Genomic DNA, 12,748 nt, shown 5'->3' with positions numbered 1-12,748 from the left:
GCCTGTGAGCGCGGCACTTGTGCCTGTGAGCGCGGGACTTGTACCTGTGAGCTCGGGACTTGTACCTGTGAGCTCGGGACTTGTACCTGTGAGCTCGGGACTTGTACCTGTGAGCTCGGGACTTGTACCTGTGAGCTCGGGACTTGTACCTGTGAGCGCGGGACTTGTACCTGTGAGTGCGGGACTCGTACCTGTGAGCGCCCCGTGTACCTGTGAGCGCGGGACTTGTACCTGTGAGCGCGGGACTCGTACCTGTGAGCGCGGGACTCGTACCTGTGAGCGCGGGACTCGTACCTGTGAGCGCGGGACTCGTACCTGTGAGCGCGGGACTCGTACCTGTGAGCGCGGGACTCGTACCTGTGAGCGCGGGACTCGTACCTGTGAGCGCGGGACTCGTACCTGTGAGCGCGGGACTCGTACCTGTGAGCGCGGGACTCGTACCTGTGAGCGCGGGATAGTACAGTGCTTAGGTTACAGAGGAAGATAGTACAGTGCTTAGGTTACAGAGGGAGATAGTACAGTGCTTAGGTTACAGAGAAAGATAGTACTGTGCTTAGGTTACAGAGAGAGATAGTACAGTGCTTAGGTTACAGAGAGAGATAGTACAGTGCTTAGGTTACAGAGAGAGATAGTACAGTGCTTAGGTTACAGAGAAAGATAGTACAGTGCTTAGGTTACAGAGAGAGATAGTACAGTGCTTAGGGTACAGAGAGAGATAGTACTGTGCTTAGGTTACAGAGGGAGATAGTACAGTGCTTAGGTTACAGAGAGAGATAGTACAGTGCTTAGGTTACAGAGAGAGATAGTACAGTGCTTAGGTTACAGAGAGAGATAGTACAGTGCTTAGGTTACAGAGAGAGATAGTACAGTGCTTAGGTTACAGAGAGAGATACTGTAGTACAGTGCTTAGGTTACAGAGAGAGATAGTACGGTGCTTAGGTTACAGAGGAAGATAGTACAGTGCTTAGGTTACAGAGAGAGATAGTACAGTGCTTATGTTACAGAGGAAGATAGTACAGTGCTTAGGTTACAGGAAGAGATAGTACAGTGCTTAGGTTACAGAGAGAGATAGTACAGTGCTTAGGTTACAGAGAGAGATAGTACAGTGCTTAGGTTACAGAGAGAGATAGTACAGTGCTTAGGTTACAGAGAGATAGTACAGTGCTTAGGTTACAGAGGAAGATAGTACAGTGCTTAGGTTACAGAGAGATAGTACAGTGCTTAGGTTACAGAGGGAGATAGTACAGTGCTTAGGTTACAGAGAAAGATAGTACAGTGCTTAGGTTACAGAGAGAGATAGTACAGTGCTTAGGTTACAGAGAGAGATAGTACAGTGCTAAGGTTACAGAGAGAGATAGTACAGTGCTTAGGTTACAGAGAGAGATAGTACAGTGCTTAGGTTACAGAGAGAGATAGTACAGTGCTTAGGTTACAGAGAGAGATAGTACAGTGCTTAGGTTACAGAGAGAGATAGTACAGTGCTTAGGTTACAGAGAGAGATAGTACAGTGCTTAGGTTACAGAGAGAGATAGTACAGTGCTTAGGTTACAGAGAGAGATAGAACAGTGCTTAGGTTACAGAGGAAGATAGTACAGTGCTTAGGTTACAGAGAGAGATAGTACAGTGCTTAGGTTACAGAGAAAGATAGTACAGTGCTTAGGTTACAGAGAGAGATAGTACAGTGCTTAGGTTACAGAGAAAGATAGTACAGTGCTTAGGTTACAGAGAGAAATAGTACAGTGCTTAGGTTACAGAGAGAGATAGTACAGTGCTTAGGTTACAGAGAGAGATAGTACAGTGCTTAGGTTACAGAGAGAGATAGTACAGTGCTTAGGTTACAGAGAGAGATAGTACAGTGCTTAGGTTACAGAGGAAGATAGTACAGTGCTTAGGTTACAGAGAGAGATAGTACAGTGCTTAGGTTACAGAGGAAGATAGTACAGTGCTTAGGTTACAGAGAGAGATACTACAGTGCTTAGGTTACAGAGAGATAGTACAGTGCTTAGGTTACAGAGAGAGATAGTACAGTGCTTAGGTTACAGAGAGAGATAGTACAGTGCTTAGGTTACAGAGAGAGATAGTACAGTGCTTAGGTTACAGAGAGAGATAGTACAGTGCTTAGGTTACAGAGAGATAGTACAGTGCTTAGGTTACAGAGAAAGATAGTACAGTGCTTAGGTTACAGAGAAAGATAGTACAGTGCTTAGGTTACAGAGAGAGATAGTACAGTGCTTAGGTTACAGAGAGAGATAGTACAGTGCTTAGGTTACAGAGAGAGATAGTACAGTGCTTAGGTTACAGAGAGAGATAGTACAGTGCTTAGGTTACAGAGAGAGATAGTACAGTGCTTAGGTTACAGAGAGAGATAGTACAGTGCTTAGGTTACAGAGGAAGATAATACAGTGCTTAGGTTACAGAGGAAGATAGTACAGTGCTTAGGTTACAGAGGAAGATAGTACTGTGCTTAGGTTACAGAGGAAGATAGTACAGTGCTTAGGTTACAGAGAGATAGTACAGTGCTTAGGTTACAGAGAGAGATAGTACAGTGCTTAGGTTACAGAGAGAGATAGTACAGTGCTTAGGTTACAGAGAGATAGTACAGTGCTTAGGTTACAGAGAGAGATAGTACAGTGCTTAGGTTACAGAGGAAGATAGTACAGTGCTTAGGTTACAGAGAAAGATAGTACAGTGCTTAGGTTACAGAGAGAGATAGTACAGTGCTTAGGTTACAGAGAGAGATAGTACAGTGCTTAGGTTACAGAGAGAGATAGTACAGTGCTTAGGTTACAGAGAGAGATAGTACAGTGCTTAGGTTACAGAGAGAAATAGTACAGTGCTTAGGTTACAGAGGAAGATAGTACAGTGCTTAGGTTACAGAGGAAGATAGTACAGTGCTTAGGTTACAGAGAGAGATAGTACAGTGCTTAGGTTACAGAGAGAGATAGTACAGTGCTTAGGTTACAGAGAGAGATAGTACAGTGCTTAGGTTACAGAGAGAGATAGTACAGTGCTTAGGTTACAGAGAGAGATAGTACAGTGCTTAGGTTACAGAGAGAGATAGTACAGTGCTTAGGTTACAGAGAGATAGTACAGTGCTTAGGTTACAGAGGAAGATAGTACAGTGCTTAGGTTACAGAGAGAGATAGTACAGTGCTTAGGTTACAGAGGAAGATAGTACAGTGCTTAGGTTACAGAGGGAGATAGTACAGTGCTTAGGTTACAGAGAGAGATAGTACAGTGCTTATGTTACAGAGGAAGATAGTACAGTGCTTAGGTTACAGGAAGAGATAGTACAGTGCTTAGGTTACAGAGAGAGATAGTACAGTGCTTAGGTTACAGAGAGAGATAGTACAGTGCTTAGGTTACAGAGAGAGATAGTACAGTGCTTAGGTTACAGAGAGAGATAGTACAGTGCTTAGGTTACAGAGGAAGATAGTACAGTGCTTAGGTTACAGAGAGAGATAGTACAGTGCTTAGGTTACAGAGAGATAGTACAGTGCTTAGGTTACAGAGAGAGATAGTACAGTGCTTAGGTTACAGAGAGAGATAGTACAGTGCTTAGGTTACAGAGAGAGATAGTACAGTGCTTAGGTTACAGAGAGAGATAGTACAGTGCTTAGGTTACAGAGAGATAGTACAGTGCTTAGGTTACAGAGAAAGATAGTACAGTGCTTAGGTTACAGAGAGAGATAGTACAGTGCTTAGGTTACAGAGAGAGATAGTACAGTGCTTAGGTTACAGAGGAAGATAATACAGTGCTTAGGTTACAGAGGAAGATAGTACAGTGCTTAGGTTACAGAGGAAGATAGTACAGTGCTTAGGTTACAGAGAGAGATAGTACAGTGCTTAGGTTACAGAGAGAGATAGTACAGTGCTTAGGTTACAGAGAGAGATAGTACAGTGCTTAGGTTACAGAGAGAGATAGTACAGTGCTTAGGTTACAGAGAGATAGTACGGTGCTTAGGTTACAGAGGAAGATAGTACGGTGCTTAGGTTACAGAGGAAGATAGTACAGTGCTTAGGTTACAGAGAGAGATAGTACAGTGCTTAGGTTACAGAGAAAGATAGTACAGTGCTTAGGTTACAGAGGGAGATAGTACAGTGCTTAGGTTACAGAGGAAGATAGTACAGTGCTTAGGTTACAGAGGAAGATAGTACAGTGCTTAGGTTACAGAGAGAGATAGTACAGTGCTTAGGTTACAGAGGAAGATAGTACAGTGCTTAGGTTACAGAGAGAGATAGTACAGTGCTTAGGTTACAGAGGAAGATAGTACAGTGCTTAGGTTACAGAGGAAGATAATACAGTGCTTAGGTTACAGAGAGATAGTACAGTGCTTAGGTTACAGAGAGAGATAGTACAGTGCTTAGGTTACAGAGAGAGATAGTACAGTGCTTAGGTTACAGAGAGAGATAGTACAGTGCTTAGGTTACAGAGGAAGATAGTACAGTGCTTAGGTTACAGAGGAAGATAGTACAGTGCTTAGGTTACAGAGAGAGATAGTACAGTGCTTAGGTTACAGAGAGAGATAGTACAGTGCTTAGGTTACAGAGAGATAGTACAGTGCTTAGGTTACAGAGGAAGATAGTACAGTGCTTAGGTTACAGAGAGAGATAGTACAGTGCTTAGGTTACAGAGGAAGATAGTACAGTGCTTAGGTTACAGAGGAAGATAGTACAGTGCTTAGGTTACAGAGAGAGATAGTACAGTGCTTAGGTTACAGAGAGAGATAGTACGGTGCTTAGGTTACAGAGAGAGATAGTACAGTGCTTAGGTTACAGAGAGAGATAGTACAGTGCTTAGGTTACAGAGAGAGATAGTACAGTGCTTAGGTTACAGAGGAAGATAGTACAGTGCTTAGGTTACAGAGAGAGATAGTACAGTGCTTAGGTTACAGAGAGAGATAGTACAGTGCTTAGGTTACAGAGGAAGATAGTACAGTGCTTAGGTTACAGAGGAAAATAGTACAGTGCTTAGGTTACAGAGAGAGATAGTACAGTGCTTAGGTTACAGAGAGAGATAGTACAGTGCTTAGGTTACAGAGAGAGATAGTACAGTGCTTAGGTTACAGAGAAAGATAGTACAGTGCTTAGGTTACAGAGGAAGATAGTACAGTGCTTAGGTTACAGAGAGAGATAGTACAGTGCTTAGGTTACAGAGAGAGATAGTACAGTGCTTAGGTTACAGAGAGAGATAGTACAGTGCTTAGGTTACAGAGAGAGATAGTACAGTGCTTAGGTTACAGAGAGAGATAGTACAGTGCTTAGGTTACAGAGAGAGATAGTACAGTGCTTAGGTTACAGAGAAAGATTATTACACACATACAGTACAATATACGCAGATCGTTTCTCAAATAAAAGGATATAATAAATCAGAAGTCTCTCACACACACCCTCTTTCTCGCGCGCTCTCTGTCCCTCGCGCTCTCTCTGTCCCTCGCGCTCTCTCTCTCTCACTCTCTCTCCCTGCACAGGTGCATGTATTACAGCTGTGTGTATTCATTACAAGTACTGGGCAGGTGTTGGCGTGTTTGAGTATTCACTGGTCCCTTGTGCTGCAGGTGCTGGAGCTGTACAGGTTGGTGGCCCTGGGACTGTCCCTCTGGACTCAGCTGGCTGTCCCCATGCTATTTCTGGTCTTCTGGCTCGTGATGTTCAGCCTCCAGATGTACTCCTTCCTGTTTTCAAAGCCCGGGATACTGGGCCAGCAAGGGCTCATCTTCATCTTCCTCAACAGGTACCTCCCCCCTACCCAAGTCCCGATCTCCACTAGAATCTTCATCTTCCTCAACAGGTACCTCCCCCCTACCCAAGTCCCGATCTCCGCTAGAATCTTCATCTTCCTCAACAGGTACCTCCCCCCTACCCAAGTCCTGATCTCCGCTAGAATATTCATCTTCCTCAACAGGTACCTCCCCCCTACCCAAGTCCTGATCTCTGCTAGAATATTCATCTTCCTCAACAGGTACCTCCCCCCTACCCAAGTCCTGATCTCCGCTAGAATATTCATCTTCCTCAACAGGTACCTCCCCCCTACCCAAGTCCTGATCTCCACTAGAATATTCATCTTCCACAACAGGTACCTCCCCCCTACCCAAGTCCTGATCTCTGCTAGAATATTCATCTTCCTCAACAGGTACCTCCCCCCTACCCAAGTCCTGATCTCCGCTAGAATATTCATCTTCCTCAACAGGTACCTCCCCCCTACCCAAGTCCTGATCTCCACTAGAATATTCATCTTCCTCAACAGGTACCTCCCCCCTACCCAAGTCCTGATCTCCACTAGAATATTCATCTTCCTCAACAGGTACCTCCCCCCTACCCAAGTCCTGATCTCCGCTAGAATATTCATCTTCCTCAACAGGTACCTCCCCCCTACCCAAGTCCTGATCTCCACTAGAATATTCATCTTCCTCAACAGGTACCTCCCCCCTACCCAAGTCCTGATCTCCACTAGAATATTCATCTTCCACAACAGGTACCTCCCCCCTACCCAAGTCCTGATCTCCGCTACAATATTCATCTTCCACAACAGGTACCTCCCCCCTACCCAAGTCCTGATCTCCGCTACAATATTCATCTTCCACAACAGGTACCTCCCCCCTACCCAAGTCCTGATCTCCGCTACAATATTCATCTTCCACAACAGGTACCTCCCCCCTACCCAAGTCCTGATCTCCGCTACAATATCCCAGCAGGCACTGGGCTGTGGTTCTCACACTTCTGTGGCAGATATCGTGCACGTGGCACGAACATCTGATTGGGATCTCTCCAAGGCTTTATTTATCAAGCATCGGAAACTGGAGAATTTACCCAAATATAATGCAAATGGTGTCACTTTGGGGGGTTGTTGCATGAGGACAACATTAAAATAACATGAATGAAAATGAGCATTTCTAACGGCAGCTGGTTCCATAACCGCGGCTGATTTTGGTGGCGGCCTCCTCCACCCGGCAATGATTGGTGTTAAACGCCAGGAACAAGGTTCGTCAGTTTCACACGTTCACTTCCAGAACAAAGTGATGCGAATGAAAATGTATTTTCCGCGTGGCGGAGCACCGCACAACCCTGTAACATATCCCCGTGCGGGATGTGCTTGTACTAATCTGCATGCAGTACGCCGATCCTAAAACAGGACAGAGTATTATAGGTCAAGCATTGAATGAAATAGTGTGAGTATTAAAGTTGGCACAGTCACTTTTAAAGAGTTTGATTTGTTTCGTACACCTGTAATTTGTGTCCGTGATGGCCCAGACGATAGATATCCTGCTCGTCTCCCAGGATCTATTTAAAGTCTAAGTCTTGTAACAGAAATACCTGTGTGACAGTTAATAGCCGTGTTAGTGCTGGGAAGCACCAGGGAATTGCAGCTTGTGTTGGGCCAACATAAATATTGTATGGTAATGTGTCACGGGAGAGCAGGTTTATTGTGCACCTTTACCAGGATCATTCATTGAGCAAAACGAGATGATGAAATAAATTGTTGTTTATTCACAGAAATAGGTACACACACAATGGAACACAAAATACAGACGAAGAGCACCCTTACTGGGGGTTGAAAACAAGACTGTTCTAGGTGCAGGGAACTCTAAATAAGAGGTCCGCCCTGACCAGGACTTAGCCCGGAATCTCCTGGTTCCCAAATCGGCGTGAAGTTCCACACGCCCCCGCTCCCTTCTCTTCTGAGAACTTGGACTCCTTTTGACCGGGGGTTACCACCAAACTCCTGGTACTAACATCGGCTTGCAATCCCAGCCGTGACCGCTACGTTCGGTTATTGGAACTTGGCCGCCAGAAGTGGGACTTGGAATATATTCCGGGCAGACTTTTCTAAAGCCGGTTGCTCTGCTATTTGCGCAAGAACACTTTTGAAAAGCCCGCCCGCACTTCTACCGCTGGAAATCTCAAACCTAATTGGCTCAGACGTTTCTTACAGTATTTGGAGATTCATTCCAAAAAATACTACAGCCAATCAGAGTGTGGGAACTTTCTCAGTAGCCAATCAGAGCGAAGCCGCTATGGAAAGCCGCGTCTGCGGGAAATCTGAAATTGCCAAGGGACAAGTGAAAGTTTGCCATCTCCGTCCCTGGCTATCTCATGCCACCCGCTGGGACAGGCTCTTCCAGGTCTGGAATGACCAATGACAGCCCGGACGACTGCCATTGATCCCAAGACGTGGGTATTTGAGCCTTTCCCTGTTACCCAAATGGCTTTCACACCTCTGGTATCCTCGGTTTACTTTCAACTCTGATGTCCAGCAGACTTACTGGCACCAACTTGGTAGCCCTGGCAGCCTGGCAGAACATCGGTTCTGAAAGTCCCAAGCCTTATACAGTACACACCAGTTAATAAAAATAGACTTTAATACATCCCTAAGCCCTGGGTATGGGGGAATAGAATAAATGTGTACTTTATTTTCTATCAGCCTGTATTCCCCACGCACTATCTATAAGACTTAGACTGGACTCTGAGTGTCCCCTCACAACCTTATCTACAGTTGGAGTACCCACAAACCCAATACGGGCTCTGGGTTACCTGGGCATTAACTGGGGTATCCCCCTGAACCTAGGGACACCTTATTGTCACAGGGACACTTTACATCCCTTTGCCCCATTTACCTTTCTGGGCTATGCTGAAGCAGGGAACCCGAGCGGTGAGTCGCACAAGTGTTTTCAAGGGGAGATATTGCCGGGACAATGTGCCTACATGTATCCGGGAATCAGGCATGATTCTCGGGTACATTTTTAGGGGAACCGACAACTCCGGACCCCAACTACCTAGGCATATTCTGAGAACAATTCCTCCGCAAAACCCCCCTTGACACTCATTGCCACGGGAGACCAGACATTTCCACCTGTTATACCGGGAACCTAACACTCAAAACAAGGTGGTAACACATATTGTCATTTATTCACTCAAAATAGGCTAACACACTTAGTTGAAATAAGCAAAGAACCAAAGTTTTTAGTTGACCGGGACTCAGTCCGAAATGTCTTGGAACTCAAATTGGCATGAAGTTCCTGACGCCCCCGCTCTCTTTCCTCCGGAGGTGCTGAATTCCTTTGACCGGGAATTAGTCCCAAACGTCCTGGAACTGTTTTCGGCTTGCAATCCTAGCCGTGACCGCTACGTTCAAATCTCAGATCTTGGCCCCGAAAAGTGGGACTTAGGAAATGTTCCGCCTTGAAATTTCTGAAGCCGGCTCGCTGCTATTTCTCAGAGAGCTTCTATTGATCGTTTCGAATTTGCCGCTGCTGTTCTGGCGCTTAGAATCTGATCTCCGGATTGGCTGAGGGATTCTTATAGTATTTTAGTATTCATGAAATACTCCAGCCAATCCGAGCGTGGGAAGTTTCCTACCAGCCAATCAGAGCGATGCCAGTCTTCTGAAGCCGGGCAAGCGGATCCTCTGCATCTACCAAGGGCATGCGCCAACCTGGCACCTCAGCCATGGTATGCAGAAGCCACCCGCTGGTTTAGGCTCCTCACAGTCTCGGGAGGCAAATAGTAGTCCTGATGGCCTTCCATGAATCCCAGGATGTGGGTGCTCTGCCTAAACCTCCTGCCCAAATGCTCTCACACCTCTGGCATCCTCTGTGGCTTTCATGTCCGATGTCTGAGTAGACTGACTAGTAGACTGAGTAGCACCAAGCTGGTAGCCCCGTGACCTGTCAGAACATCGGTCCATAAATGTACTTTAAACACACTGCCTAATAAAACCATGCATTTATACTTTCCTACAGTACGTCTTATGGTTAAGGGGAATAAAATAAAAAGTTGCACTTTATTCCTACTACCCATATTCCCCACACATTAGACTTAGACTTAAAAAATCCTTGCAACCTTATGTATGGTTGAAGCACCCCCAGAACCCCTATACTAGGTTCTGGGTGAACTGGGCATTAACTGGGCATCCCCCCTTAAACTAGGAACACCTTTACTATTCCACGGATACCACACATCCCTATGCCCTATTTAGCTTTATGGTCTGTGCTGAAGCAGGGAATCCTACTGGTGAGTCGCGCAAGTGTTTTCAAGGGGAGATTTTGCCGGAGCAATGTGTCTCAATGTATCCAAGAATACGTCTTTATTCCCGGGTACATTTTTGGGGTCCCCAGCAACTCTGGAACCCGGCTAGCTAGACACAATCTGATAAGACTTCCTCCGTTAAAAAAAACCCTGAAACTCATAGCCCAGCGATCTCTGCTCGCTGGCACTCCCTGCGCGCTGGCACACCCTGCGCACTGGCACACCCTGCGCGCTGGCACTCCCTGCTCGCTGGCACTCCCTGCGCGCTGGCACTCCCTGCGCGCTGGCACTCCCTGCGCGCTGGCACTCCCTGCGCGCTGGCACTCCTGGAAAGGCAAAAACACAAAATTCTTTGTCGCATAATTATTTACAATGCATAGACAATCGCTGGGCTCAAGAGCCGATACTCCCGAACCCCAATACATGGATCAGAGGTGACCAGACGGGCTTAACCTTTATTAGTGAGCCTGGTTACCCCCTCACCGCCGCACACATACCCCAGCAATCCCTGCTCGCTGCATCCTGGAAAAGTATAAACACAAAAAATCTGTATTGCCGCAAATGACAGGTGATGCAGATAGCGTTACTGGGCTGAAGAGCTGACACTCCCGAACCCTTATACTCGGATCAGAGATAACCAAAACAGGGCGTGACCTTTATTAAGAGCCTGGTTATTCCCTCACCGTCAGATCCCCCCACCCTCTTATCCTTGTGTTTCTGTGCAGTGTATCAGAGTGCTGCGGGACTCCCTCTCCCGGCCCCCCACCCTCTTATCCTTGTGTTTCTGTGCAGTGTATCAGAGTGCTGAGGGACTCCCTCTCCCGGCCCCCCACCCTCTTATCCTTGTGTTTCTGTGCAGTGTATCAGAGTGCTGCGGGACTCCCTCTCCCGGCCCCCCACCCTCTTATCCTTGTGTTTCTGTGCAGTGTGTCAGAGTGCTGTGGGACTCCCTCTCCCGCCCCCCCCCACCCTCTTATCCTTGTGTTTCTGTGCAGTGTGTCAGAGTGCTGCGGGACTCCCTCTCCCGGCCCCCCACCCTCTTATCCTTGTGTTTCTGTGCAGTGTATCAGAGTGCTGCGGGACTCCCTCTCCCGGCCCCCCACCCTCTTATCCTTGTGTTTCTGTGCAGTGTGTCAGAGTGCTGCGGGACTCCCTCTCCCGGCCCCCCACCCTCTTATCCTTGTGTTTCTGTGCACTGTATCAGAGTGCTGCGAGACTCCCTCTCCCGGCCCCCCACCCTCTTATCCTTGTGTTTCTGTGCAGTGTATCAGAGTGCTGCGGGACTCCCTCTCCCGGCCCCCCACCCTCTTATCCTTGTGTTTCTGTGCAGTGTATCAGAGTGCTGCGGGACCCCCTCTCCCAGCCCCCCACCCTCTTATCCTTGTGTTTCTGTGCAGTGTATCAGAGTGCTGCGGGACTCCCTCTCCCGGCCCCCACCCTCTTATCCTTGTGTTTCTGTGCAGTGTATCAGAGTGCTGCGGGACTCCCTCTCCCGGCCCCCACCCTCTTATCCTTGTGTTTCTGTGCAGTGTATCAGAGTGCTGCGGGACTCCCTCTCCCGGCCCCCCACCCTCTTATCCTTGTGTTTCTGTGCAGTGTATCAGAGTGCTGTGGGACTCCCTCTCCCAGCCCCCCACCCTCTTATCCTTGTGTTTCTGTGCAGTGTATCAGAGTGATGCGGGACTCCCTCTCCCAGCCCTCCCACCCTCTTATCCTTGTGTTTCTGTGCAGTGTATCAGAGTGCTGCGGGACTCCCTCTCCCGGCCCCCACTCTCTTATCCTTGTGTTTCTGTGCAGTGTATCAGAGTGCTGCGGGACTCCCTCTCCCGGCCCCCCACCCTCTTATCCTTGTGTTTCTGTGCAGTGTATCAGAGTGCTGTGGGACTCCCTCTCCCAGCCCCCCACCCTCTTATCCTTGTGTTTCTGTGCAGTGTATCAGAGTGCTGCGGGACTCCCTCTCCCGGCCCCCCACCCTCTTATCCTTGTGTTTCTGTGCAGTGTATCAGAGTGCTGCGGGACTCCCTCTCCCGGCCCCCACTCTCTTATCCTTGTGTTTCTGTGCAGTGTATCAGAGTGCTGCGGGACTCCCTCTCCCGGCCCCCCACCCTCTTATCCTTGTTTTTCTGTGCAGTGTATCAGAGTGCTGCGGGACTCCCTCTCCCGGCCCCCACCCTCTTATCCTTGTGTTTCTGTGCAGTGTATCAGAGTGCTGCGGGACTCCCTCTCCCGGCCCCCACCCTCTTATCCTTGTGTTTCTGTGCAGTGTATCAGAGTGCTGCGGGACTCCCTCTCCCGGCCCCCCACTCTCTTATCCTTGTGTTTCTGTGCAGTGTATCAGAGTGCTGCGGGACCCCCTCTCCCGGCCCCCCACCCTCTTATCCTTGTGTTTCTGTGCAGTGTATCAGAGTGCTGCGGGACTCCCTCTCCCGGCCCCCCACCCTCTTATCCTTGTGTTTCTGTGCAGTGTATCAGAGTGCTGCGGGACTCCCTCTCCCGGCCCCCCCACCCTCTTATCCTTGTGTTTCTGTGCAGTGTATCAGAGTGCTGCGGGACTCCCTCTCCCGGCCCCCCACCCTCTTATCCTTGTGTTTCTGTGCAGTGTATCAGAGTGCTGCGGGACCCCCTCTCCCGGCCCCCCACCCTCTTATCCTTGTGTTTCTGTGCAGTGTATCAGAGTGCTGCGGGACTCCCTCTCCCGGCCCCCCACCCTCTTATCCTTGTG

General features: G+C 48.2%; 1 protein-coding gene across 4 annotated transcripts in view; it reads left to right on the top strand.

Annotated features, from left to right (window-relative positions):
• LOC142467841 (RING finger protein 145-like) overlaps positions 1-12,748 on the top strand; it is a 98,407-nt gene that overhangs the window by 34,697 nt on the left and 50,962 nt on the right. For 3 of the 4 annotated variants that reach the window (XR_012788511.1, XM_075573744.1, XM_075573752.1), the window contains exon 6: positions 5,559-5,791. Coding sequence is in view for 3 of the 4 variants with exons in the window: in XM_075573744.1 (XP_075429859.1) it covers positions 5,559-5,791 (233 nt within the window). In the remaining variant the exon portion in view is untranslated. The remainder of the gene's footprint in view (positions 1-5,558; positions 5,792-12,748) is intronic. The other variant, XM_075573763.1, reaches the window with a different exon arrangement.

The sequence above is a fragment of the Ascaphus truei genome, chromosome 1 (genome assembly GCF_040206685.1).
Source record: "Ascaphus truei isolate aAscTru1 chromosome 1, aAscTru1.hap1, whole genome shotgun sequence".
NCBI lineage: Eukaryota > Metazoa > Chordata > Amphibia > Anura > Ascaphidae > Ascaphus > Ascaphus truei.
This window is presented reverse-complemented; position numbering and strand designations above follow the sequence as displayed.